At 35.4% G+C, this 22841-nt stretch overlaps 1 protein-coding gene across 2 annotated transcripts in view; it reads right to left on the reverse strand.

Annotated features, from left to right (window-relative positions):
• Nucleotides 1–433: 433 nt before the first annotated feature.
• Nucleotides 434–22841, reverse strand: part of TMEM135 (transmembrane protein 135) — a 211295-nt gene continuing 188887 nt past the window's right edge. For both annotated transcript variants that reach the window (XM_023757365.1, XM_006092878.3), the window contains exons 8-15: nucleotides 18747–18893; nucleotides 16261–16330; nucleotides 13075–13242; nucleotides 10164–10227; nucleotides 9119–9195; nucleotides 5790–5888; nucleotides 4950–5017; nucleotides 434–3082 (exon numbers count right to left, since the gene is read on the reverse strand). In XM_023757365.1, coding sequence (XP_023613133.1) covers nucleotides 2950–3082; nucleotides 4950–5017; nucleotides 5790–5888; nucleotides 9119–9195; nucleotides 10164–10227; nucleotides 13075–13242; nucleotides 16261–16330; nucleotides 18747–18893 — 826 coding nt within the window. In that variant the 3' untranslated portion in view covers nucleotides 434–2949. The remainder of the gene's footprint in view (nucleotides 3083–4949; nucleotides 5018–5789; nucleotides 5889–9118; nucleotides 9196–10163; nucleotides 10228–13074; nucleotides 13243–16260; nucleotides 16331–18746; nucleotides 18894–22841) is intronic.

A 22841-nucleotide genomic window follows, 5' to 3' on the forward strand; every position in this document is an offset into this window, starting at 1 on the left:
GAGGACGCCACCACAGGAGGATGCCACGTGAGCAAGCGATGAAGCTCCCCAAGGGTCAGGGAAACTAATTCCCATTAACTATGAGTTGGCAGAGGGCTCAGAAACTCAGGGATGTGGTGAAATACACGCAGAAGGAATTTTGTCAGCATAAACAACTAAATCAAACGTTAGCCTATCCACAAGGAGACGATACTCAAGCTCAACAAGAAAACACTGCGTGACAATGAACCAATTTGGGTTTTATCACAAAAGACATGTTCATTCTAGAAAAAAGTAAATTGTAAAATCTGAGAGCAAAGAATAAAATTTTAAATTAATAACAATCGACTAAACAACAAATGAAGGCAAGAAATAAACTCAGTATCAGCTGAGTGACAATATTTAGAGATCAAGAAAAAAATTATTGAAGTAAACATGGAATTTATAAAAAAGATAACTGAACCAAATGTTTTATTGCAGAAATGAGTAATAAAATGGAATTAAACTATCTGATGAAAAACTGGTAGGAATCCAACAGATTTGAGACCATTTGTTATCTTATAAGTTCAGTCTGTAGTTGGCTGGTACTAACTCTAGGATTTTATTAATACAGGAAATGGCAATGAAACAACCATAAAACTACTAATTACTACAATGCACTGTTTTTCAATTGACATAAAGATGTAAGAAATGTAAGGGGCATATTAATATTTAATATAATCAGTTCTGGTGGGAAGTTACCATACGCAAAATCTATTCAGCGTATAAATGGAGTAGAAACATATTTTTGGAATGGAGACATATATTTGCCTTTATTTATGATGCCAAGTTGTCAGTCAATACCTGATTAGTTAGAGGTAGAGAGAGATTCATTTTGATTGTCTTCAGGAACGCAAAAATACTTTCTGTGTGTTTGCTCAAACAACTCCACTTCGCAGTCAGTCCCAATCAAGTCAAACCCGCCTTCTCTATTCACCAGTGCAAATCAGTTAAGTAATCATTCAAGCTGTACATTCACTATTGTACTCTGGTTCATGATGGTTATTTCATTTCACATTTTATATAAAATAAAAAATCACTGTCATGTGTAAAAAAAAAAGAAATAAAAAAGTAAATCATAAAAACGCACCTTTTAAACCAGTAAAATTTCACCAACCCCATCATAGTTCAGTAGAATTTGTCTTCCAATATCATAGCCTTTTAATGTCAGTAAAAACAACTTATGGATGAAAATGTCTTTTCTTTAAACCAGCAGAAAGATGTTACAGACAGTTTCTAAATGGAGAAAATGAGGTACCGGCAGCAGAGCTTTCTCCCCTGCTGTCATGCTCCATTTTACAAGTAAACCCAGTACTAATCACCATTTTGATTCCAGTGAATAAAAACTTAAAACTTAATTTATTAATCAATTTTGAAGTCTGAAACCAAAATGATCTTTTAAACAGTACTGCCTAAGAGACAAATCAATTCTAAAAAGTTAACCATAATGCAAAATTTTGCCCAAATTAAAGAGTCGCTCTCTGTTACCATGGCACCAGAGTCTGTCTTGCTGTTGGGTTTCAATTTTCCATAACAACCAAGGGTAGGATTACATGTAAACAGAAGTGTACAAGGCTTGATGAAATTGAATATGGAGGATTAAGCATTTTTAAATTCTGGGTTATAATTCTTGTTGCGACACAAGTCCCACTGCATAATTAATTTACAATGGCTTAAAACTTTTTGGCAACAAAATTATATTTAAAAATATACCATCACCCCTATATTAACTGTAGACATCACAACCACTTGAGCCTCTGAAAAACCCTAAGAGTGATGCTTTTTCAATCACATCTGTCTTGAACTAACTCAAAATCAGCGGTGACGGATCCTGTCACTTCTTTATTCTAACAGGAGTAAAAATGGTGACAACGGTTTTTTTGAAAAGAGGCTAGAGAACCTGAAGGCCATTCGTGACATAGTGAACTCTTGAACAACCACTGGATTTTTACACTTTTTAGTTGTAAAACATCCACTGTGTAGGTGAAAGAGCTGAGAGGAAACAAAACTGCCAAACCTGCCCAAACTATTTCTGTTTCAGAGAATGCTGATCCCTTCTAAGTCGACAATGGCATACAGATTTAGCTATGAAAAATTCAGTCCTTATAAATGAAAGCAAGCATAACAAACCTACAGGAGGTTTCAAAGTAATTTCACTTGCTTTTAAATATTCAAGTGTAATATTTCTGCAAAAGATTAAAACATACATTTCAATTTTATCAGTTATGTCAACTTCCATTTGTACCTAATCTGCCATCAGCACATGGGTTCTCTGGGCTGCAAAACAGCCCGGCTGACCATGGAGAGAGATGAGGGTGCCCGTGGAAGAAGAGTGTGGATGCCACGGCATTTATCCAGACAGTAAGAGACCCGCCTCTGAATCCCTGCAGTAAGGATGGCCACTTAAATCGCTCTACACTAAAGCAGCATTGTCTGTGAAGAGTCGCTTCATACCCATAGCATTTCACTACTCAAGTCACCAAGTCAAAAGTTCCAAAAACGTACAGACCAAATCCATGTACCCATGAGCCTTGTATCCTAAAATGTAGAAATATTCTCAGTTTTAACCAAGAATTATCCTGGAATGAACTAAAATCATCGTTTAAAGTAATTTTAAGTATATCTTATTTTTTACATAGATTATTTAATATTGCTTGTTGACATAATTTAATCAATAATATATCATAATGTCAACCACTATAGTGATCTAGAATCAGATTCTGGCTACAGAGGGAGCTTAATTATTAAGCAACACTTTCCTAAAAAGCTTCTGTATTTCTGATTGGTAAGAAAAACAAACAAAACAGAGCATCTCTCATTGAAATAACACTGAAATTCAAGCTCAGGCCCCCTTCTTTTTGTTCAACATAATTAACTCTTCAGGATAAAATAATGGAACGTTAAGACACAATGAATAAATTACAGCCATCTTCAAGAAAACTCGATGGGCAACTCTGGCGTTACAGTCGTGTATCTTGGATCCAACCTAGGGATAAAATCCTGAAAGTGTTTAGATGCACCAGTACCAAAAACATCAAGGACTTTTCGGTTCATGACAGCAAATCTGTAAGACAGAGAATACAGTAAACAAGTATTTAATGAGTTTATAAAATGAGATGATTCACTCTACCTGACTTATGAGATGAAAAAAGAGAAAAGGCTGACATGGCAAAAGACTCACTGGTAGACTCTCTGATACTCTTCCTCAAGGTGCACTGTCCATATTTTCTTTAAGGAGATACTAATCCCCAGGCTGGAAACCCCAGAGATTACCATCATTCTTTCAAACCCTTTCTAATAGATAATGTCAACAGAAAAATACATTCAGGACCATTTTTCTGATGGATGAAATCACAAGAAACTAAATAAACAACGAATAGGCTAACATTTACCGAGGCAACGTTATTAAATGTAATTTCTCTCATAAGTGATTTTAATGTCTCACAACAACAGAAAACACATCCAAATGAGCAAATATTTAATAATTAAAAGATAATCAGCACATAGGTTTTCAAAAGTCTAATAGGCTCAACAGAGTTAAAGCACACCCTCATTTTATCCGTCCCCTAACCTAAGAGATTCAAAGTTTTTAAAAGACACAGATCTAGCTGCTGTGCTGGAAGGACCCTGAGTCGCCGGGCCTGTCCAAAGCACTTCCTTCTGGAGAAGAGAGCAGGGAAATTCGCTTTAAGTCATTAGCCAGCATCATTATTCTAAGCTAAAGGGAAGTCTAAAGCCAGACTGCCGGGCTCGTATCACAGGCCCGTCACTTACTAGCTATGTGACTCTGGAAAGCTATTAACATCTCTGTGCATCTCAGATATGTAAAATCAGGGTGATTTCAGTACCTACCTCATAGTTACTTTAAGGGTGAAACACACATGTATGGATATGGAAGCTGTATGTGTACATATGTGTGTATCTTAAAACCATATCTGGGACATAATAAGCACTATACAACTGTTTTCTATTATTACTACTAATGGTGGTAACATTAATAGCAGCAACAATTTACTGAGTATCTATTAAGTGCTAAGTGCTACTATCAACATCTAGATTTTCCTACAACCTTACAAAGTATGTATTATTGCTTCATGGTTGAAAGAAAAAAACTGAGGCTCATGAGAGTAAACAACTTTCCCACCAGCGACACAACTAAAGGAATCGGAGCTGACAAACCTAGGCCTATCCGACTCCAATGCCCATGGTCTTTCTAGGAGGTCAAGCTGCCTCCCAAAGAATCAGATTAAGATAAGGAAATGCTAACAAAGACAATATAGAATCTATAATAATAAAAGCATAATATGCAAATTAGACCGGACGTCCCTCTGGACGAAGCTAGGGCTGCGAGGGAAGCCCATGTCCCAGTTGCCTGCCAGCAGCCAGAGGGAAGCCCAGGTCCCGGGTGCCAGAGGGAAGCCGGTGCCGGCAGCCGGGGGAAGGAAGGCCTACTCTTGCACTAATTTTATGCGTCAGGCCTCTAGTAAGATAATAAAGATAAAGGACGGTATGGTTACACTATTAGGGAAAAGAATGCCATTGTTTTTCCAAAATAGAAATCAGTTCATTGTTTAGGCATCATTTCTTATGAAGCTGTTTAATATTTTTAATCAAAAAGAAGAGATCACACATTTTAAAAGTGAGACTTAAGTATGTTATGTAGCAACTAATTTGCAAATCAACATGATATTAATCTACAACACTTAAAATATCTAAAATAATATAGGGGAAAGTAATCAAAATAATGTTCATTAAAAGAATGCCCCATGTTATTCTTATTAAGTTGGTCATATTTTATTTATATCTAGATATCTTACTTTACGAATAAAAGAATATTCCTGTAAAGAGACCAAAAGATTCAAGATCTTTCTTATGAAAAAAAAAAATCTTACTTTGTTTCTATGATCAGTTAAAACATCTCCGTCACTTACCTGCCCTTGGTGAGCCTTAAAAGGAACTTCCAGTAAGACGGTCGCAGATTCTGAACTTCCATGACGGCCTAAGATGAGAGTATTCGGTATTAGACTTCCTTCAGTAAATGGCAAAGATTATCAGCAGTGTTAGGCCACAGAGTAGTTTACCTCTATTTTTATTGCTCATTGTGTTTTAAAAATGACAGTGATGACCATAATAAAAAACATGTATTTATGTTTAAGTTGATAACTATCGTCTTTGAAAATATTGCTTGGGAAATAATCATTGAGTTAATTAAGTCAGTATTATCAGGAAGCATTTACTGAATACCCATTAGGTAGCTGGCACTTCACTAGTTATAAGTAATTGTGCTCAAAGTGCAAATAAAAGCTGTCCCCAAAATTTTCCAACAGCCCTAAAACCATTAACATCAATAATGATGATTATAGGATTTAAAGAGATTGAACAATGCCTCTATTAAGCAAGATTTTTACCCTTATCCTCACTGCCTGAGTAATATTGTAGAAATGCAATTATTCTTATTTATGACTACGGTATCTTTTTTCTAAAAGAAGTGTAATTAAATTGGGCCATTCTAGCCAAGGTACTAAAGTAATAATTTACCTATAAAAATTGCACTCTATTTAAACCTAAAAATTGTGCTCATAACAGGAACTGGTCCATTAAGTTAATATGTTTAATGATTTGAAACTTGCAAGCTATCTTGCTAAAAAACAAAAAAATCATAAAATGTAATAAATAAAAATGTTCCTAGGCCTTTATTTTCCCCCCATTGGTTCAATGAACATTAAAAAGAGAAATAATTCTATTTTCTCATTTCAAAAAGCTATACTTACTGCCTGGAAGCAAATTGCTGTAGAGATGGAATAGATGATAGTATCTGCATGGGGGAAATAGGGAACTTTGCCTGCTTCAATGCCTTTGAAATACATTGTCTGCAAAACAAGCATAATGCAAGACTTATAAAGAAAACAACTTTAAATAGCATTAACAATGTAGTTGAGCAATATGCTTCCTATCTAAGTCTTTTTCTAAATTTTCAAAATCCTAACAATTCTTTCGAGGCTCAAATAATAGGTCACATCTTCCACAACAGCATTAAGTGTTAGCCTTCCCCCCCATGCCCTCATTTTCTTACCCTAAACCCCAGGTACCAACAATAATACTTTTCTGTAAAATTCTATGTCACTTTACTTCTACCTCTTTTACATCATTTACTCTTCAATGCTTTTGCAAAATGCTCAGGTCCTCCATTCCCTCTTATATCTATTCATTCATGCATTAAATATTTAATGGTGTTTATTTAACTATATGCTGGACACTATGCTAGGAGCTAGGGTCTGAAAATGAATAAAAATGGTTAGTATATAACAGAAATTATTAATGCACTCTACTGAGGCTGTAAGATAGCTACACAGGTATATATAGATATCATATAGCCTCATTAGATATGTGTCTGTGCATATAAATTAATAATAAATAAATATATTTTGGCTCCCCAGAGGAGAAAGCAACTAGTCTGTCTAGGACCATGGAGAATTTCAGAAATGACTACATTTGAGTAGTGCTTCTCAAACCATCTGCATAAAAACAAACAAACAAGCCAAAAACTTTAAAATATGTCCAGTTGTTATGAATTGATACTTTTATAATACAACAAAAACAAATTACTAGAAAGACAAATTTAAAACACACAAAATTGAACTGAATTTTCACTATTATATTCAAAAGATAATTACTCTGTCAAGTGGTTACAAAAGGGTCCAATTTCTGACTCTCAATGTCTCTATTTATCCTGTCATCACTGGAAACAGTTCATGGACTAGTACTGGTCTATGCCCCTAGTTTTAATAGTGTTGAATTATAAGAGGCATAGGATCAACAACTAGATAAGAGAGAAAAAGCAGGGCTAACAAGCAGGTGCAAGTACACAATATATATGGGGAACAGAAAGCTAACTTATATGGACAGAACACAGAATAATTCATGGAAACTGGTTTTCTAGAACATGGGAATAATAAAGTAAAACTAGTTTAAAAGAGAATGATGTTATAAAAGGGTGGAGGGATGTTCAAGAAGATATGAGTGGTTCATAAAATAAAGAACCTAAGATAATTTTTTCCATGAAAAAAGTGATCTGTATAGCTGACTTTTAATTAATATTCATTTTAATAAGCATTTTAATTTTCATTTAAATATACAGCATTTTAATATACAATTAACTTTAATCTGCAAGATATGTGCAAAGAATTACAATCTACTTAAAATCCTAAGTAGAGCGATCTAGTTAGGAATCAAGATAAACATTGACCATTATTTTGAAAGTAATATGACAATACATTTACAAGGTACAGACACATTGCAGTATATTCCCAGTGATGAAAATGAAATTCAGATGTGGTAAAATGGCATCATAGATATGTTATATGAAACAGGTATCTTTTGATATATGGAATAATTGTGTTCCTAATTTCTTATGATAAAACCTATCTATTGAACTAGATTCTAAGTTGATGAAGGGAGGAACCATATCCTACATTTCTATATGCTTAACAGCACATAGCACAGCAATGGGAACATAATAGATACTCAATAAATATATCTTGGAAATACTTTTTTCCAAGAAAAAAAGTTGCTTATACAACCGATTTTTATTTAATATTTATTATATAGTAATACAGCACTTTAATATAAAATTAACTCCAATCATAGGGAAACAATCACCTATTACACCATAGTAAGTAAATCCAACAAAGGACCTGGTAAGTTTAAATTGCTAATTTCCTATATTTGAAAGAGCTCTCAGAAGCACACTGTATATTCCAGCTTCTTTGGCCAAGATCAAATATGAGCTGCTGATACGAGACAAAGAGCTTGGCTTAAAAAACCTCTAGCCCAGTGGTTCTCAACCTTCTGGCCCTTTAAATACAGTTCCTCATGTTGTGACCCCAACCAAAAAATTATTTTCGTTGCTACTTCATAACTGTAATTTTGCTATTGTTATGAATCATAATGTAAATATCTGATATGCAGGATGATCTTAGGCGACCCCTGTGAAAGGGTCGTTCGACCGCCAAAGGGGTCGTGACCCACAGGTTGAGAACCGCTGCTCTAGCCACTCAGGTTAGCGGCTGTACTAGTGAAACACACCTTTTACAAACTAGGTGTCAATAATGGATTCCCTCAGTGTCAAAGAACATATTTTGCTAGCTAGGGGTTATTTTTTCTCTCTCATTCCCCTTTTCCTCTCCATTAGCAAGACTTGTCAACTCTACTTCCTAAACGTGCTAAATCTGTGTACTTCGCTCAATCTTTTCTGTTACTACACAAACCAGCATCTCCTGTCTTATTTCCCCAGCTTCCAGTCTTGTCTCTAACCCATTTTCTATATAACAGCCAGAGTGTTCTCCTTAAAAATATGAATTAAATAATATTATTTGCATGCTTTAAACTCCAATGGCTTCCAATTGCACGGACTGCACTGGCTATATTTTGGTGATATTGTTGATTTACTTATTTTTAAGGAGTTCTTATCCATTGGCCTATTCTTTCAGGAGTCTTTATCCTGAGTTGCTTATGGACAAAGTGATTCTGGATTTGGTTTAAAATAAATCAGTACTTGCCCTGGCCAATGTGGCTCAGTTGACTGAGCATCATCCCATGCACTAAAAGATCACCGGTTTGAATCCCAGTGGGGGCACATGCCTGGGTTGTGGGCCCAATCCCCAGTAGGGGGTGTGCAGGAGGCAGCTGATCAATGTGTCTCTTTCACATCTGTGTTTCTCACTCTTTTTCTCTCTCTCCCTTCCTCTCTCTCTAAAAAAAATAAATAAATAAAAATAAAAATCAACAAAACATTATTAAAAATAAAAATGATAAATCAGTACCTGAGAGGTTGGGGTGGGTAGATGAAATGAGATTGGCCAAATGCTTTAATGCTGAAGCTGTGTAATGGGTGCATGAGGGTTAATTACATTATTCTTTCTCCATTTGTGTATATTTAAAAATAATACAAAGAAAGAAGAGTAAATAAAGCAATTGACTTTGTATATTCTTTTATAGGATTAGAATTTGCTTTAAAAAATTAGGATATATATTTGTTGCTAAAGCAGCTTAACAGCTATATATAATTTGGTACTATACATGGATAAAAATGTTTGCTTACCTCCACCAATTTCGAAGCTAAATACATGGAAATTGTTGTGCTTTTATAAAACATCATTGATACTCCTGCCAAAAACCCTGAAACAAATAAGGCAAAACTCATCAGACCTTGAAGTATCTGTTATTAAGTCATTTGGAAATTTAAATTCGCTTAAGTAGGAAAAAAATTGATCTATGGCACTGCCTCTTGTTACATCAAAATCAAAGGCAGTAATATACTTAATAACATTAAAATGGGTAAGTTCTTATTATCATATATTTTTAAATTAAGAAATTGACCTCAGAGTTAGCGACACACAGTTCTGATACATATATTACAAGAAACTTCACATTCTAAATTTAACTTTAAAACAGTGGTGATTTTACCAAACATAATAATTTTCAAAAATAATTTTTAAAGGCTATTGGTATTATTTCTAATTGTAAGTGAAAATAATTACTCATCTGTTCTCCTAACAGCTCAAATTATTTTTAGTGCTATCATCACACTTCTTTCCATATTACTGTCTTCATTTTATAAATGGAAAACCAAGGTGGGAGGAGACCCGAGATTCTAATAATAGGAAAATTACCAATAAATGCCTGAAAAAATTGTCTACTCAACTTAAATAGTACATATAATACACTTGTAGAAAATTTTCTTTAGTTTTTAGAAAATTATTTACATGCCTAAGAAATAATAAAAATTATTAAAATATGTCACTTACCATTGGTAAAAACAGAATAATTTAAGAAATCTAATTTCATTTAAAATAGTACCATAGTCACTTCTATAATATTTTAAGAGTGCATGTTCTTTTGTGACACATTCCCTAGGATTTCTGGCCTGGAGGAGGGCAGATATATTGTCAACTCAAAACACCAGATGGCAAGAGTGCCTTGATAGTTAAACTTCACAAATACAAAATGTTTAGACTAATGCCTCAACAGGGATTCTATTAAAGAGAAAAGACATACAAAGAGATAAGATAAATTTGGAAACTAGTCCTGATTCATTTCTACTACTGATTGATACAATAATGATTCTTTTTTAATCATTGCTTTACCAGCTATAATAGCATGCAGTTCATCATCCAGGTTTCTGACCCAGCGCAGGAAGCAACTAGTACCCTGTGTCAAAAAGAAAATACAGTGACTTCAGTTGTTTCATTTCTAGAAAAAAAAATGCATGTAGATTCTACTTTGGTCTACATGCAGAATACTGAGGAAAAGTATCAATCCCACTCTAACAAGGAGAGAAAGCTGGATAAACTACAAATCTGTCAAGACAGAATTCTATACCCAGAAGTGACATTTTTTCAGTCTGAAGGTGAAAAAAGACTTTCTCGGACAGACAGAAGCTGAAAAAAATTATCACCTGCAGAACTGCACTACCAGAAATGTTACCGAGGTAGTTCTGCGTGCAGAAGGAATCTGATACCAGATAAAAAAATTAGATCTGCAAAAAGAAATGAAGAGCTCCTGAAATGGTAAAATGAATGCAAATGTTCAACTGTTGTAAAACTGAATTAACTGTCTAAAGCAGAGGTCAGAAAACTATGTACGGCTCACTAGCTAAATCTGCTCTGCCATTTGCTTTTATATGGTTCATGAGCTAAGATTGTCTTTTATACTTCTAAATGGATAAAAATAAATACAAAAATAATATATTGCGACATGTGAAAATTATATAAAATTCTAATTACAATGTGATAATAGTTGTATTGGAATACTGCCATGCTCATTCATTTAGGTATTATCTTTGGCTGCTTCCATACAACAGACAGTTGAGTAGTCGTGACAGAGACCATATACGTAGTCCACAAAGTTTAAAATATTTACTATCTGGCCCTGGCTGGTTTGGCTTAGTGGACGGAGCGTCGGCCTGCTGACTGAGGGGTCCCAGGTTCGGTTCCAGTCAGGGGCATGTGCCCGGGTTGTGGGTTTGGCCCCCAGTTGGGGGTGTGCAGGATGAAGCCAATTGGTGATTCTCTCTCATCATTGATGTTTCTGTCTCTCTGTCCCTCTCCCTTCCTCTCTGAAATCAATAAAAATATATTTTTTTAAAAATATTTACTATCTGGCCCTTTACAGAAAAAGTCTTCTGACTCCTTATGCAAAACAAAAATAGTAACATTGTGTTGTGGTGTTTATAACATATGAAAAGATAAAAGTGTAGCACAAAAAAAAATGGAAAGGAAAAATTAGAATTATGGTGTTGTAAGATTCCTACACTATAATGAAGTGGTATAATATTATACGAAAATGTTTATTATAAATGTTAAGGCAATTACTAAATTTTAAAAAGAGGTATAAATAATAAGCCTACAGTACAGATAGAATACATAAAGCTATTAAAATTAATTTAAAAAATTAAAAAATATTTTAAAAAATCCAGAAGACAGAAAAAGAAAAAACAGAAAGATGAACAAAATAAAATATGGAACAAATTCAAAACAACTGGCAAGAAGATAAGTTTAACTCAACCATAACAAATAAATACATTAGGTATAAACAGTCTAAACTCATCAGTTAAAAGATAGAGATTATCAAATTGGATAAAAAAGAACCAACTATTTGCAGTCTAAAAAAAAACCAACCTTTAAACTAAAGACAGAAAAATTCAAATAAAAAGATAGAAACAGTACACTATCAAATATAATCAGAAGAAAGTTGGAGTAGTTATATTACTATCAAAGTAGACTTCAGAACAGGGATATCACAGGGATAAAAAGGAACATTGCAAAATGGAGAAACGGTCACTTCACCAAGAAGACACAGAAGAAATAAGCTGGTTTGTCTTTCTCCTGATGACATTCTTATGAAGATTCTAAAGGCACTGATAATATATATTTTTTAAATTACATACAGCTTTGGAACACACTGTAGGGATATTTTCTATTAAGAGGTTTTCTGACCCACTTGTATTTTCCTTAGTTTAATATCATTAGTTTGTATTACCTAAGCAAATAAATAGTAACAGAAATTTTAAAAAAAAAAAAACATGCTCTGAGATATGCTAGATGGTAGAGAATAACCTACGTGAGCAAAAAGTGTTGGATAGTCCACCTGTAAGCACTTAAAAGTTTATATTAAGAATAAATACAAACACTAGAATTAGAAATGAAAAAGAATGTGAGTATCTAGCTTTTATAAGTAAATTTGTACATAGCCTTCTTACCCAAAATAATGCCAGAATTCCATTTTTCCAGAAATAATTTTGAGTTTAACATGTGTTTGCAGGTGTATGCATACAGATTGACCTTAGTTATCACATTTATTTAGAATCTATATTTAGATTTAGAATCTAAATGTTAGCTGCTTAATAATGTGCCAGAAATATTATTTACATATTAGTAATTCTCATTAAACAAAAGGCCATTATTTAAAGTTGTAGAGTACTGTATCGTTAATATGTGTTTAGGAATGTGCTTATATATGTATGGGTACATTTATAGGAACATGCAAAAAAGGGGTGTAAGAGAGTGTAGTAGGAATAGTGAGTGGAAAAGAAAAATAAGTCATTGCCTATATGTATGTTACAACAGAAAATCATACTGATTCTATTAAGTGTTGTCATCAGTTAGGAGTGTCTGAAATATGTTTAAATTAAAACCAGGCATTAAAAATAATTTTAAACAAATAGACCAAGCATATTAATGTCATTTTCTTATATTAGAAATGTGAGAAAGTTTGTATTTTCTCAGTGTCTCCGTTATTGGAAAAAAAGTATGTGAGTCTGAACATCTTTAATATTATGTATAAATGCCAAGTAAGTATGTACTTTCAAGCATATTAAATAACATTTTAAAATAAGAAATTTCTCCAACCTTAATTTCCAATATATTATATACATCTGTGAATATTACGAAAAGAAGCATTTTAAAAAATGATAGATGAGTTAAGGACACAGAGCACATACTAACAATAGCCATGTTACTTATTTCCCATTTTTCCTTTCTCTTCTGAAAGCCTTACCTTGTATATACTAACAAAAGAGCCCAGAAAAGCTCCAAGCTGAAAGTTTTCTTTATTGTAGAAGAGAGAAAGCAGCCGTGAGGGCTTTGTAAACAGATGCCTGAACGCAGAGGGGACTCGGAGGCAGCACTGGATCAAGTACCCCACGCTAAACATCCTGATGAAACCCTGGAGAAAATTGGGAGGAAATTCTCATTTACCACCAAGTTTTGAAGTCTGATAGATTTGAATTTCACTGTCTCAGAATAAAACAGGATTCCAAAAAATTAACACAAGTATATTTCACAGCCATTTTCAAAATTAAATGTTAAAACCTCAATTTTAAAACAATTACCTTCAAAATAAGGGCAAAACCTGCAGAAAGTAGACTTTCTTTGATTTACAAAGAAAAAAGTTTCGCAAGCACCTGGCCAAGCTTGTCTATGCACCAAAATTGACATTTTGTTTATAATAATCAGGATTCGTAATTCCTAAACCACGTCAAAATTTTAGAAACAAAAGCATTGAAATAAAAAGAAGTTAACAAAACCAAATCCTTTTGGCAACTCCTTACTCATCAGTATGAGCAGGGATTCTTTTGACAGAAAGAGAATTTTATTATTTATCTAGACCTTTGGTATCAACTTTTTAAATGATCGGGTTAAAAGACTTTCCTAGAAAAATAAGTAATTATATCTAGGTTTATATTTCTGCTCAAACATCTCTAGAGAATGGTAGCTTTGAGGTATACTCAACCCAACTGGAAAAAGCAAATCTGCTACAAATCCATATTTGCTTCCAACATTCCTTCATATTATCTGCAACTATTTCTGCAGTGCAAAAGGGAACAGAGAGAGGCCTAGTGTTGGTCAATTTTATTTCAGTGTTTAGGAAAATGAAGTTTAGATGTCATTTAACACTGATAGGCTAAAAAATGCCAATTAGCACAAACAAAAGTTATCAAAAAGAGTAGTATTTTATACATGATTCAACCAATACATTTTAATACTGGACTCCCATTCTCCTCTCGCCCCAGTGAAATGGGAAAATGTCTACACTCTTAGCAGTGCTTGGCTGCTAAGTGCCAGAGGTCAGGTCTGTATCTTCCAGATAACAGCCTTCTTTTTTAGAAAAAAAAAAAAAATTTACTATGAAGAAACATTCGTTAATTTACCTGAAACTATTTAATACCTGGTTAAAAAATGGAAATTAAATTGTCCAATCAATTAGTATAAATTATTAAGCATTTGCTTAACTGAAACTGCCTAGTATTAGTTTGAAGCATGAAATGTTCACACTTCTATCTTTGATAACCTTATAATATTAATCTAAAGATTCAAGGATCACACTCATGTTCAGTCTTTTCACCCGGTTTTCAAGAGGCCATTCATTCCTCCATCCATTCACCCTTCTATGTATTCAAAAGATATTCACTGATGCCTCTTATGTGCCAAGCATTACACTAGATGCTGGGGGAAAAGCGAAGAAGATACAAAGTTCTTGCCTTCATTGAGGCTTTCATGCTCATTAGAGGAAGAGAAAATAAGTAAGGAAGTTTATAAAACAACAATAATTACAGATTGCAGTAAGTGTTCTGGGAAGTAGGGCACTAGGATTGACTGGTAAGGGAAGGCTACCGAGGATGTGACATTTAAGTAGACACAAAAGAGGAGGAGCTAACATGAGAAAAGCATTTCAGGTAGCTTAGACAGAAAGCACAAAGCCAAAAATGAGATTGGGTATGAGAAAGCAGTCAAAAGTTATTGTGAATGGAGTATAGTGAGCTGAGAGGAATGTAATCATTTGATTATTTACCCAGGGATATGATTTAACATGTGGTGTAACGGAGTCTTTGGGATCATGAGGTGCACTGTCAAAATATTTTACCCTATTTGTGTAGTAAATTCCTTGTCCACAGGTCTCAAAATTTTATATTCATAGACAAAATACTCCAATTTATACATAAATTACCAAGTTTATAGGAGTGGTACTCATTAGAAAGAAAGACTACATTTTTTTTCATTGCTTAGCAATGCTCATTAATTTTCTCATGTAATTTCAATATTACCCTCCTCTTCCCAAACTTTCTCAAGTACTTCTGATTTAATCAGATGCTTCTCTTGGTTTCTCTCCTGAGGTCTCCCCTTGAAAAAGAGTGATGTCCAGTTGGAGGGAAGAATAACTCTGGGAATGGCAGAGGGGCAGACTCTGACGCTGCCAGCAATGATGTTTTTTGTTCTTTTTGCCATTTTAAAAGTGCAGCTGGAAATCAGATTTGGAAGGAGTGTGTCAAAAACCATTGCACAACTGAAAAAATACTCCACCGCTCTTACACCTGGTCATGCCTTTGGGGACCCCAAGGGTAAGGTATTGGCTTGGGCTAACGCCGCTATCAGCACTGGGCCACAGGCACGCATTCAGAAGCACTAATGTGACACAGTCCCTCCCTTCTCGAGTGACCGTCAGGAGGCTGTCTTTGGGGATGCTGTACAACTCTGCCCTTATCGGCAACTGAGTGCGGATCAGATGTTGTGAGAAAGATCATAAACTTTTTAAAGCATCAGAATTGTTAGAGTACGATCCAAAACTGGAGAACTTGTAGCAGCAGGTGGTGCCATCTGTGCCAGACTAAGTGTAAGGAAAACAACTTCCTTCCCAGAGCGGGTGGTGATGGGGGTGGGTAGGGAGAGTCACACTGGTACACTAATATATTAGGGAGCAAGGAATGTATGCCAGTGGGCACAGCTAACTTGCTTAATGCAGAGCAACTGTGGACATGCTCTAGTTACTCCATGCCTAAAAAAATGTAGCAGCTTTACAAGTCCAAAATCAAACGCTACTGTACCAGACTCTGCAGTGTGTGTGAGTGACTGCTGATCTGCCAGCACACAGCACAGTCCAGGGGCCTTGTCTTTTTTGTTGTGTTGTTTCACCCTGTCTTCTACTTTGTAAGTTTTACACTAATTTTTAAATAAGCAAATTTTAAAATTATTTAACTAAAGATCTGGTAAGTGAATATTAAGCTAAATTGTTACTATATATCACAAAATTCTTATTTTTCAAGTCAAATGTAAAGAATGAAAGGAATTATTGTCAACTTTTCAATTTACTTTGAAATTATATTTTAATAAATAAGTTATGTCTACATTTAATTTAGAAATATAGAAATTGGTTTATTTAATAAAGAAGATACTTTTATGTACTTACTTTAATGCAATAAGAGATGCAATTATCTTCATAGTGTTTGCAACATCTATGCCTTGGTCCATGCTTACATCTGAAATTAAAGCAAAACACTAATTATAATTAAAATGTGTGTAGATCTGCATAAACCTCTCTAACCAAAAAAGCAGAAATCATTACCTACTTGTTTCTAAATGTGTGCATCTTTTGGTTTCTTAGGACACACAGAAGCAAAGATAACAGATTCTTTTCCTTTGCTGCTCACCATTTGACACATTGTATAAAATACGTGACTGTAGTCAAAACACTTTAATGTGGAACAGAAAAACCACAGTGGTAAATATCTGTGACTAAATATTAAAAATATGCATATATATCTCTTTACTCTGCCAGAGCTTTTGGAAGCTTTAAATCACTTGTTGTAGAATATAATGGCCATAAATCATCCATGAAGTCAGCACTTGAGCAAAAATCGTAATGAGAATGTGTTCAAGTTACAGGAATTTATACTTAATTATATTTGAGAGAAAACATCTGGAAAAGAAACATGATACAGTATTGGAATTCAAAATTCAGTTTTTAAAATAAATATAGATATAGATCGTGGGGGAATTTGAAAGTAGGTTATTTGTGATTTAACCGTAAAGCACTTAGTCCTCGAGTACTTAATAAACATTTCTGCTGGGAGGACTACTGTTCAAGACACACTCATTGTGATTTTTTGGTGTGCTGACTCCAGCACCATTTATGTACTCTGGGCATAAAAAAGTAAGGAGGACATCTAACGAGGGTTTAGCTATCCCCCTTTCTCTTTGAAGAGTAGTTTTTATAACTCTTCGATGGTGGGTAATAAATTAGCTTCTTGGTTGAAACACACTCACTCCTGCTTATAACAATTACTTGTAGAGTGATATTCCGGCTCCACACATCTGTAGTTCCATGTGCAAATTGATTAGCAAGACTTTTTCTGAAATCCAATTCTGCTCTGTGGCTGGAGTCTACAGGCAGCCTTTTCTACTCAAGGGTGACAGCAATAGTTCACATGGACCACAGCCCTTGTATCATTAGGATGACAGAACATATCTGGTCACGTGAAGTTGCTGAGTGATTAAAGCTGGGGGCCTGAGAAGACGTGAATCAGAGAAGAGGTGCCTTATGTAAACCATCACTCTTCACACAGCTAAGTGTCCTCTCAAAGACATTTCTCAGCCTTTGCTACCAGAACTACAACAGAAGTTATTAAACTCTCTTTGCTAGTGCAGTTAAATTCTGATACCAACTGCACTGTCATTTACTCTTTCCTTATGCTTTCATTACAATGGCTTCCTAAGTTCTGGTCTGCCCAGGCCCTGCATTTTCTGCTCTGCTTCTGTATTATCTGCATCTGCTCTCATACCAGTGCACTCCCTGAGGCTACTAGACAAGTCCTGCCATGACCTGATCAGTTCTGACCCCATGGCATCACTCGCCCGCAGAATACATTCTCTGCATTCCCAAACGATTCCTGCTGAAATGATGTACTAAGAGAAACTCCTTCCCCCTTTTCTCCACTAAGGTAACCCATAACTATTTGAACTTGCTATTAAGCAAATTCTTGATCTTAATAAGATCACTACCATAATTATTCCTGCCTTTTACTATTCCTTTTTGTTCTCTTAGCTTCTGTATGTGGTGTATGCCAAAATGAAGAGAAAGTCTTTAAATTCAGTAAACATTTTGAGCACCTACTTTGTGCTCATGAATGTGAGGCAAGTCATATGTTATTTCATTTAATGCACACAACACTCCTCAATAGAGATTATAAACCCTGGTTAACCCAGGAGGACTTTGGGATACAGCCAGCAGGGGCAAAATAAGAGCCAAACGTAGGTCTTCCAATTCCTTAAAGGGCCTCAGATTCCCTTAACTGACCCCCTGACTTTCTATATTGCCCACTCATGTCATATTCTCTAAAACATCACTACCAATATTATTTTAATCAGCTGATTTAATTTTAAACCATTAAATTTATTTTCTTAAATATTTACACTTGAAATACAAATCAAGGCTTATTTGTATGAAATATAGACTTCTTTGTAAAAAATACAATTAAAGATTTATTTTCTTTCCAAAGCTGTAAACACTTCCACTCTTGCAAAATATCCTTTACTTAAGGCTTGCTCCTTATTATTCCTGCATCTTCTTGAATCTCTCTCAGGACTTTTCTTTCTCCTTTCCAAACTTGGCACATTTGATTAGCACATGTTAATTATTCCTAAAGTTCCCTACTCTAGACTCCTGCAATTCTGTCTTGTTTGCAATAGAAAAGTATTTCAATTTCATGTAACCTATTTTAAAGGCATATAGTTATCTATAGTCGTGCCAGAAATATTAATAACATTCAGTTGCCATCAAAATTCTGCAAAAAAATTACCATCACCTGAAAAACAAACACAAAAATACCTTTGCACAGTACAAATATTATATAAAACAAGACAAACTGTGCTAAAATATCAAGATAAAGAACTCACATTGAATCCACAAGCTTCCTGACTAGGGCAATTATATTCATTCCTCTAGATTTTTCCTCCTGTTTTTCTGTCTTTTGTTCCACTTTTGCGTATGCTGTCTCTGGGGAATAAGAATGTGTGGGAATTTCTTCCTTCCCCACAATGAACCTAAAGAAAAAAGCACAATGTGAGGCATTTTTCACCGTTTTTTTTTAAATATCAATGAGAAAATAAACTGATTTTGTTTATATATAAATAAAATATGGAAAATACCTTATCATTTGAAATATTTTTCACAATATATGTCAAATCTAAACAATGTATTAAAAGTTAAAAATTGGCTTTTGAAATCTGAACACTCAAAAAATGTCAATAGTCACTTGTTTGACAATGCAGGTTTTTTAAAAATTAAATTAACCAAGTAAAATATAATAGTGCTTTTATAAAGCACCCTTTTAAATTAAGTCACCACTTTTCTAAGCTATTACACACAAAGTTTTTTCAAGCAAAGAAGCAGATGAACTATTAACTTGGATCAACTAGTTAATGACAAAAATTCATTTTATCTCTAAAACTTATTAGTTCCAATTTAATGTGTTTCTCATTTTTTAGTGTAAGTTTATATCTAATGTCACTTTAAGTAGCTGCAGTGCCGTATAAGGCCATCTACAGTATATACACACACCTGACCCAAGTTGCTTCCAGAGACTTTTCTACATGAGCAGCCTCTTCAGCTCCGCTGCGGACTTTCCTAAGATCTCTCAAAGACCCACAAACCCCAAACAAGCAGCAGCTGGGCTTGGTGTGCCCTGCACCTCTTACGAAGCAGCCCCAAGCCCAGCATAAGGGGTAACTGGTCTCAATAAACATTGCAATTTCCATCAGGTGGCCTCAAGCCTGACATAAGCTGTGCCCAGCGCTGGCCTGAATATAACTCAAGTAAGTGGCCAAAAACCCAGCACAAGGTAGCTGGCCTCAACTTACATTCTGGGGCCCACTAAAGGGTCCCAGGCCCAGAATGGCAACCAGTCTTGGTTCACAGCATAACCTCTCCCAAACACCTCCAAGTTTAGCAAAAGCAGCAACAAACCACAGATCACTTTGTAGCTCCCACCGGTCAGCCCAAGCCAGGAGTAGCTGACCTTGGCCTATACCACAGCCTCTCCCAAAAGCCTCCAGAATCAACAAACCCAGGGACCTGCTTCAAATTACACCACAGCAGCACCCAACCAGGTCCACAAACAACACACCCAAAAGGCAGACTTGGCTGGCACCAGAGCCCCACTAAAGCAACTGCTGCACTGTGGGATGGTCTGCCGTAGTTACAGCCAGTCAGCCTGAGAGACAATCCCACGCACTTATGTCCCAATAGCAATCAAGGCTCACCTACAACAGAAGGGCACACACAACACCTGAGACCACCTGAACCACCTGCCTGAGATGAACAGGGACACTACACACTGAGTCTCACAGAATACCTACTACATAAGGCCACTCTGCCAAGAGTGGGAGACATAGCAGATCTACCTAATACACAGAAACAAACATGGGGAGTCAGACAAAATGTAGAGACAAAGAAACATGTCCCAAATGAAAGAACAGAACAGGAGAAAAACTTCAGAAAAAGAACTGAACAAAATGGAGACAAGCAATCTACCAGATGCAAAACATTGGTTATAAGGATGCTCAAGGAACTTAGGGAAATAGTAGATGAACTCATTGAGAATGTCAACAAAGAGACAGGAAACATTAAAAAAAATCAGTTCGAAATGAAGAATATATTAGAGGGAATCAAGAGCAGATTAGATGAAGTAGTTTATCAAATGAGCAATCTGGAAGACAAAGTAGCAGAAAACACCCTATCAGAACAGCAAAGAAAAAAAATAGAATAGTTTAAGGGACCCTTGGTACAACATCAAGCATACCAACATTTGCATCATAGGGATATCAGAAGGAGAAAAGAGCAAAGGATGAAAACTTTTTTTGAAGAAATAATGACTGAAAACTTCCCTAACCTGGTGATGGAAATAGACATACAAGTCCAGAAAGCACAGAGAGTCACAAACTTGGTGAACCTGAAGAGTCCCACACTAAGACACATCATAGTTAAAATGCTGAAGGTGAACGATAAGTAGAGAATCATAAAAGTAGTGACAGAAAAGCAGTTAATTATGTATAAGGCAGCTCCCATAGGACTGTGAACTGATTTCTCAACAGAAACTCTGCAGGCCAGAAGACACTGGCACAAATATATAAAGTGATGAAAAGCAAAGACCTACATCCAAGATTATTATACTTAGCAAGTCTATCATTTAGAATAGAAGGAGAGATAAAGAGCTTCCCAGACAAGAAAAAGCTAAGGAAATTCATCACCACTAACCCAGTAGTACAGAAAATGTTAAAGGTACTCCTTTAAGTAGAAAAGATCAAAACTATGAATAAGAAAAAAAAATTCTCACAAAGGTAAACAGTAAAAGCAGGGGATCAACCAACTATAAAGCTAGTACAAAGGTTAAAAGGCAAAAGTAGAAAGATGATGAGTAATTACAACAATAAATTAAGGAATACACACAAATACATATACAAAAAGTAAAAACAATGACAAAAACATAAACATGGAGGGGATGAGTAAAAATTGTAGTTATTTTAGAATGTGTTTGAACTTAGGTACTTAAAGTAGACAGCTATAAACATAGCTTGGTATATATGAAGCACATGGTAACCACAAACCAAAAACCTACAAGAAATAAAAAGGAATACAAATATGACACTACACAAAGTCAACAGCATACAAGAAAAGAGAGCAAAATAAATAAGAAACAGAGAAGAAATACAAAAATAGTCATAAAGTAATACCTATCAATAATTACTTTAAATGTAAGTGGACTAACTGCTTCAATCAAAGGACACAGTATGGATAATATCTAAAGCAATCTTGAGAAAGAACACATTTGAAGGTATGTAACCTGATATCAAACTATATTACAAGGCTATAGTAATCAAAACAGCATGATTGGCATAAACAGAGACACATAGATCAATGGAACAGAATAAAGAACACAAAATAAACTCATGTCTATATGGAATTAGTCTATGACAAAGAAGGCAAGAATATACAATGGGATAAAGACAGTATCTTCAATAAATGGTGTTGGGAAAACTGGACAGAAACATGCAAAAAATGAAACTGGATCACTTTCTTATACCATATACAAGAATAATCTCCAAATAGATTAAATACTTAAACTGAAGACCCAATCTCCTAGAAGAACACATAGGCAGTAAACTCTTTGACATCACTCTTAGTAATTTTTTTTGGATATATCTCCTCAGGCAAGGGAAACAAAAGAAAAATAAATAAGCAAATGGATCTATATCAAACTAAAGAGTTTTTGTACAGGGAAGGAAACCACCAACAAAATGAAATGATAACCTACTGAATGGGAGAAGATATTCGCCAATGATATATCCAACAATAGGTTAATAATCAAACTATATATGGAACTCATACAACTTAACACCAAAAAGAAAACAGTCTGTTTTAAAAATGGGCAGAGGATCTGAATAGACATTTCTCCAAAGTAGACATATAGATGACCAATCTATACTAATAAAATAGTAATATGCTAATTAGACTGGGTCCTGCCTTCCTTCCGGGCAAAGCCACAGTGGCGGGGGCCAAGGCAGAGGCAGTTGGGGCAAGATCAGGCCGGCGCAGGGGAGCAAGTAGTTAGGGGCGCGATCAGGCCAGTGTGGGGAGCAAGCAGTTAGGGGGCGATCAGGTTGGCAGGGGAGGGAAGTTGGGGATGATCAGGCCGGCAGGGGAGAGTAGTTAGGGGGTGATCAGGCCAGCAGGCAGAGGTGGTTAGGGGCAATAAGGCAGGTAGGCAGGCGGGCGAGTAGTTAGGAGCCAGTGGTCCCGGATTGTGAGAGGGATGTCCGACTGCTGGGATCGGCCTAAACCGGCAGTCGGACATCCCCCGAGGCATCCCAGACTGGAGAGGGTGCAGGCTGGGCTGAGGGACATCCCCCCACCCATGCACAAGTTTCATGCACCGGGCTCTAGTCCTATATAATAAAAGCCTAGGTGGCGGCACACCCTTGCATGATGTCGTC

Source organism: Myotis lucifugus, unplaced genomic scaffold, assembly GCF_000147115.1.
Source record: "Myotis lucifugus unplaced genomic scaffold, Myoluc2.0 scaffold_106, whole genome shotgun sequence".
Lineage (NCBI taxonomy): Eukaryota > Metazoa > Chordata > Mammalia > Chiroptera > Vespertilionidae > Myotis > Myotis lucifugus.